This window comes from Centruroides sculpturatus, unplaced genomic scaffold, assembly GCF_000671375.1.
Source record: "Centruroides sculpturatus isolate CEXI.00-Female unplaced genomic scaffold, Cexi_2.0 scaffold1431, whole genome shotgun sequence".
Taxonomy (NCBI): domain Eukaryota; kingdom Metazoa; phylum Arthropoda; class Arachnida; order Scorpiones; family Buthidae; genus Centruroides; species Centruroides sculpturatus.
Window position 1 is genome coordinate 26064 of NW_019385780.1, and position 7043 is coordinate 33106.

The following is a 7043-nucleotide window of genomic DNA, read 5'->3' on the forward strand; positions in this document are numbered from 1 at the left end:
GTTTTAATTAACTCTTCACATCCAGATGTCAGTGATTTATTTTTAGAGTGAGCTTTTGCAATTCGGGGATTCCCCTTGTATTACTTTTCAATAAAATAAACTGAATTAAGTTTGAATACAAGTTTATTTTAAGCTTTTATATGAATTTCTTTCAGACATTCGAAGTAATTTATTAAGCAGCCTATTTCTTTTAATTTTTGCAAACTTTTTTATGCGGTTTTAAGTTAATTTTAACTCGTTGTTTTGGTTTTATGCGATTTTATAAAATTACGGAACATATTCCTACCTTTTCAAGGCAAGTAAAGTCTTTTTTTATGCGAATTTTTTTATATGCGCTTTTCTGTAGAACGTATCCACCGCATAAAACGAGACCTTACTGTATTAAAATCGCTACGGAATACAAATTTTCGTTGTTCTCGCTCTCACTTACAATTGTCATTCTATCACGTAAAATAACTTAAAGTAAAAATTAATTGATTAAGTTATCGATTCGGCTTGTCTGTTGTTTTGTTGTTTTATTTATCGGTCTAATAATAGTTGCTTTTTAATAAGCTATTGTCTTTATGAAGAAATACAAAGAAATTGTTCACGTAAATGATAATTCTCTAAATTCTTTAAATTAACGTGAAACTAATATTAAAACCGGTAAATGGCCCCTGGACGCCTATGACGGCTAACTACCGTCGCTTCGCCCACTTGTTACCGATATACGAGGGGGTTTCAAAAAGTATCGGACCTTTATTTTTCCCAATGATGCGCGGGAGGTCTCTTTTCGGTGGAGTTGTGGACGGGACAGTCGTGCACCGTCCTGGGTTTGTTCAATCGATGGCAGTCGGCCTATGAGTGAGGACGTGTAGCGAGCGTTCGTCGGATTCCACTAAGTTGGAAAGTGACTGAACAACGTGAGCAGCGATATTACATCAAATTTTGCCAAAAGCTTGGCGATACCCGAGCGGAAACCATTCGCAAGATTCAGCAGGCTTTCGGGGACGATCCTCGATGCCAAAAAAAGCGCGGCAGGTCCGCAGCAATATCAAGATCGTGTTGACAGTTTTTTTCGACTCCCGTGAGGTAGTGTATTGTGAGTACGCTCCACAAGGCCAAACCATCGCGAAGGAGTACTACCAGAAGGTCCTTCGTCGTCTTTGCGATGCTGTGCCACGCAAACGACCGGATCTGTGGTCTACCAAAACTTAGTAGCTCCATCGTGATAACTCACTCGCCCATTCTGCGCATTTGATTCGGACTTTCGTCGCCAAACACAACATTCCTATGGTTCGCCACGCTCCCCACATGGCTGCGTGTGACTTTTGGCTATTTCCCAAGCTGAAAATGCTGCTAAAAGGAAACCCGATTTTAGTCGAGAGAAGACATCGTGCGGAATGCGACGGACCGGCTGATGGCCATTCAAAAAGATGCGTTCCAGCAGTGTGTTCCGGCAATGGCAGGAGCGCTGGGCGAATTGTATGTGTTACCGCTAAAGCTCGAAATCCGTTAATATGCAGATTACCTAGCTAATCTGCAGATTAACTAGGGTGATCCGTTAAAGTTGCTAAAATTGTTCCATTTCTCAAATTACCTAGATAATGTGCAGAGTATCTAGGTAATCCGCACATTACCTACTAGGCACTCGATAAAGTGAAAATAAGATCTTTGCCACAAATAAATGTACCACAAATAGGTGTACTTGTCGCAGAAACCAATTGCTATGAAATTCAAAGTGTCACCAATCTTTAGACTGCACTAATAAGTAAGCACAATTGGATAATGTTACCTATGGTGAGTAAAATGGCGGTTCATCTCTGATTCCAGCAAAGAGAAGAACGGAAACAGTGGGGGCGCACGTTCAAACCTAACCTAACCTAACCTAACCTATTCTAATAATTTGGTTGGTAATAATTATTATAATTTATTAGCATAGGTTAGGTTAGGTTAGAACGTGCGTCCCCACTGTTTCCGTTCTTCTGTTTGCTGGAATCAGAGACAAGCCGCCATTTTACTCACCATAGGTAATATTAACTGCACAATTATATCATGCCATCACCAGAAAAGTATGATAACTTTATTATTTTTCGTCTCCTGTTCAAAAGTAGGGTATCGTCGAAGTCGTCTCGGTCCCCTCCGTTCAGATAGATACTCAGTCCCGAAATTCCATAGGTGGTTATCTATATAATAATTTCCCTAATTGTATTAATATTTTAAATCGCTTGATGATTGATTCTATCAACTAATTTGTCGATTGTTTGATTGTATTAACTTGATTCTTTAGATATCGAAAATTAAATAAATAACATTATGTTAATTTAAGCGTACAGAAACGTTGCTGTTGTTTCAGCAAAGATCTTATTTTCACTTTACCGAGTGCCTAGTAGGTAATTTGCAGATTACGTAGATAATCTGCAAATTTATTTGAGAAATAGGACAATAATCTAGGTAATTTGAGAAATAGAACAATTTTAGCAACTTTAACGGATCATGCTAGTTAATCTGCAGATTAGCTAGGTAATCTGCAGATCGTAGTTTCCGAGCTTTAGCGAGTTTCGAGTTTTAGCGGTAACATATACATTACCAAGAAGACTTCTTTGAAGGAGATTAAGGTTTTGTATTCCAAAATCAATAAATGTATTTTTGCCGACCGAAGGTCGGATACCTCGTTGACTATTAGTAACAAAACTTTTGTTACGATTCGTGTCTCCGCCAAGGGCCAATCCCACTCGCTTCGCTCTCTTCTGCTTGGCTCCCTTCGCTCTCCTCTCAGACCAATCCCCTTATTCCTCTTCCTCGACTCGACCCTTCTCTTGCTTGAAAATGCTGGAAAATAGTTTTCGTACTATTGTTCGGCTGCTGTTCATATTCTTCGACGTTAAAAATGCCCGAAGGCATTTACCTGCAAAGCATATGCGAAGCAGGGTTAATTAAAAGAGGAGTACCTCAAGCCAGTAGCATTTAATGCTACAGGTCAGAGGGAGTGCTCCACTAAATGTAATGTAAAAAAACATGCCCGAAAGCGTTTTTAATGTTGTTCCTGTTTCATTCGAGACAATTCAAAATGTGTTTACAGTTTCTTCGGTCATCCCCTTTGACAAACCCTGTGTTTTTCTGAGAGGCGACCCGCGCTATTTAGAAAACGAAACGCATCGAGAAAACCTGGCAAGCTCGACTGTATTATTAAACGGACGTGGGACGTAGTTCTAGGTGACAAATTGGTAAACTATATTGGGTAATTCGTGTCTAATCTGTCCAAACACTCCCGTGCAAGTACAATACGGTATTCGATACATAAGTTTCTTCTTGCTAGGCATTTTACTTATAGGAACACTATTGTTTCTTTCTTAAGTTCACGCGTCCTATAAAGTCTGTTTTCCCAATCTAAACTTAGTTGTGTCGTTTAGCAATCAGCTGTCTTACTCGCACTCGATACGATTAAAAAAATACAGTAGAGCGTCGTTTATCCGAATCAATTGGGGACTGGGGTGGTTCGGATAACTTACTTTTCGGATAACGAATCATGTACGAAAAAATATATTAATTTGTCCCATGTTGAAATTTTTCTCCGTTGCGTGTCGCTTCGCGTTGAATTTTCGTCGATGTTAAGCCTAACGAAGACTATTGTATCATTAAAAATTATTTTTTTATTTTGTACAAACAAACATATAAAAACAATAAAAAATTATACTTCAGATGTTAATTTAGTATCAAAAACGTAAAATATTTGAGTAACCCAAGAAATAGCCGAAGATTGCAGCGCCATAGCACTAGCGAAAATTTAAATTTGCCGACTGGAATGCTTTCGGATAACAGACGTTTCGGATAACCAGCTTTCGGATAAACGACGCTCTACTGTAATCAACTGATGCGTAAATGTCGCTACTGTATAATTATCTCGGCTCGAGCGAATCGGAATGCGATCCTTATCTGGCTACAATTCAAACAAATTACACACCTATAAATTTCCACTGTCGTCCGTCTTCGTTTGCCCGTTCCGTCCTTCCTTAATCCCGAGAAAGGAGTCGGATACACGAAAACCGAGACCAGATATGCAAAGATTAGGGGCAGCAGGCCTCGATTAACTATATACGCCTTTCCGGTTTACTCCGGAAGTCACGTTATTTCAATTTAAAAGTTTTTCTCCAAAAAGAGTGAGATAGATGGCCGACACGAATCGACTGCTAAAGAAAAAGTATGACGTACGGGGACGAGCCACTTGTAATTTGAGGTGGCGAACACGTATCTTAAGTTAAATAAATTAAAAATATGATTAAAAAATTGCAATCCATTGCGACCGCGTGACAATAAAATAATTGCTCGTTGTCTGTTTCACTCGGTGAGAACACTAAAATTCCAATTCGTAGTGTTCGGATTCACTCCCCTTTATTCGACTCGTTGTTATAATTATAAATGTCGCATACAATAATAGAAAAGTTTTTATTTGTTTTTAAAATAACTACTAATAAGAAAACTCAACGATTACACTATACACGCGTATTAAACAATGTTTATTGTATCAATATCGATAACGAAAAGTAATTTGTGTAAACGTTGGAATAAGATTTTAAAGAAAGAATTCAAATATTATTTTTTAAATAATTTAAAACTTTTTACGTTTTCGCGATTTCGAAATATTTACAGATTTCGTATTCTAATTTTACGTTCGAACACGTCACATTTCTTTTTAAGGACGTTTCATCCCGTAGCCGACAGAGCGATTAATCTTCTCCTTTTGTTCGACTTCTTGTTTTATTTAACACCCAAAGGAAGAAAATTTAGAAAGAACAAGAGAATTTTAAGAAAAATAACGAGACAGGTTGGTAGAAAACTCTCAGAGTCCGGCAATAATTTGAAAGAAATATTTGTAAATTTTAGTTTTCTTTCTAGATGATCGCCGAAAAGATCAAATTGCGCGAAGGCGAAGAAAGCGGCATGGAAAACAACGAAAACCCAAAATCCATATTGGACTTCCTGTTGGATGCGAGAGATAACAACCCGGAACTGACGGTGGAAAGCATCTGCGAAGAAATCGAATTTTTTCTGGGCGCCGTAAGTGCAGTATATTTTATATCGGATTATAAAATCTGGAATCGAACAGATTCGACTGAAATTCCGTCTCGGGGTATTTATATATTTGCTATAATATTAAATATACGGTGGATGAAATGTCACTTAACCCAGCTTTTATAAAATAAACTTGGAAATTCTATACTAGATTCGGTTTTTCGGAAATTCCGGCATTTTCGCAATTCGATGGCGTCGATCTGTATCGCCGTCCGATATTTCTGAAACTGGAACCCGCAAAAACAAAATGCGATTAACTGAATTTTGGACCACCCGACACGTAATTTTCCGTAAAGTTTTCAGTATTGTTCAGTTATTTATTCTGTATGTAAGTGAATACAAACCTAGCCGATAGAAAGAAAAAAACTTTATTCGTTTCATATTAGTTCATTAGGTTTTCTGGACTAAAAGCTCCATATTAAAATTATTTTAATTATAGAAAAATGTGACCTCCGTCAACAATATATATTCCAGCAGCTCTTTTTCGATATTCTCGGGAAGANTATATATATTATTTTTAGAGGTACGAAGCGTATATTATTCTAATGAAAAATGTATTTCAGATACGGTTCTTGGAACGAAAGGCGATTCTATTTTTAGAAAGAGCAGTTCTTACCATGCAAAATTAATAGATGCGTAAGTATTCAATTGGGAATGTTCTTTCTTCTGTATGGCAATACAGTAAGGTCTCTTTTTATGCGGATTATTTTTATGCGATTTTGAAGTTGTGCGATTTGTATTTCATCCAAAAATTTCTTGGACAAACATACATATAGGCTTGTTTAGGAAGCCCGCGTATAGACAGTCTCCAAAAATCGTGGAACGCTCAAAGCTCACTCAGAGCCGTAACTAGGCAGGTGCAACAGGTGCACCCGCACAGGGCCCACTTGGAAGGGGGGCCCAAACTGTTGTTCTCAAGAAATTATATTTTTAAATTTAAAATTTTTCCGTCTTTCTACAGCGCGGTTTGGCGATTACATTTCGCCTTACTTAGACCCTAGATGTCTGCTCACCAGTGTTCCCTGTTCCCAACTGATGCGACTTTTAGAGGGACGTAGTGAGGTAGCGGAGACCTCAGACAAATCGGTCAAAAGTAGCGACTTTTGAGATTTTTTAACTCTTTTTTTTTTCGTTTATTAAGAAATCTCTTTTCTATACTTTTTGGTTTGTTTTAAGAATATGATCAATAATAGCATCTGTTAATATTGTTGGCCATAAAGCTATATCATTTATTTCTTCCATGTATCTATATATATCGAAGCGTTTTTCTGGACTATTTCTATCTGCGTTTTCGCAATCCTTTCTTTCAGTAGCATTTTAAAGACTGCGGGAGCCCCTTCGGGGCCCTACGCGCCCGCATAGTTCGCTTACCGCTTAATCCGCCGTTCAGGAATACACCACATATGCGTACACTATAAAGCAAAAAATGATGTCAGAATTTCTGCATGCCTTTTACAACCTCGAGACTAAGATTTTATTTGGGAGTTACCGTTTCAATTTAGTAATTTTTAAAAAATCCTCGGACAGATTTATTTTTGTTACAAAATGTTACCTTTACAGATTTATAGCTCTGCACACTGTAGAAAAATCTAGAAATACAGTTTTGTATATCGTAATAATATTAGTAGTTGCCAGAGCTCTATAAAATAGAGAAAAATCTATAAATTTGAAAACTATAAACATAAATTTAAATTTCTCAAAAAATAAATTAAGATAATGGAAATAGATAAAACACCAAATGAAAGAAGTAACTTCACACCCGAAAAATTATTTAAAATACAAATTTACAGTGTTCTTGACACTATTGTGTTAAATAGATTGGCGTTATGAAAAAATGAAAACTATCTGTGACGATTTTTGCTTTCTCTGTGGCTCGTCTTTACAATACATGAGTGTTGCTGATTTAAAAAAAAATCAGCTGCAGATCTCGCTATTAAATATAGCAAAGATTTAAAAAAGTACGAATTCACAAGTGAAATTGAAAGTTTTAA

General features: G+C 37.0%; 1 protein-coding gene across 1 annotated transcript in view; it reads left to right on the plus strand.

Moving 5' to 3' along the window:
* The window catches only part of LOC111642076 (cytochrome P450 4C1-like), a 44089-nt gene that overhangs the window by 21725 nt on the left and 15321 nt on the right, over positions 1–7043 (plus strand). The window contains exon 5 of the mRNA XM_023388350.1: positions 5616–5688. Coding sequence (XP_023244118.1) covers positions 5616–5688 — 73 coding nt within the window. The remainder of the gene's footprint in view (positions 1–5615; positions 5689–7043) is intronic.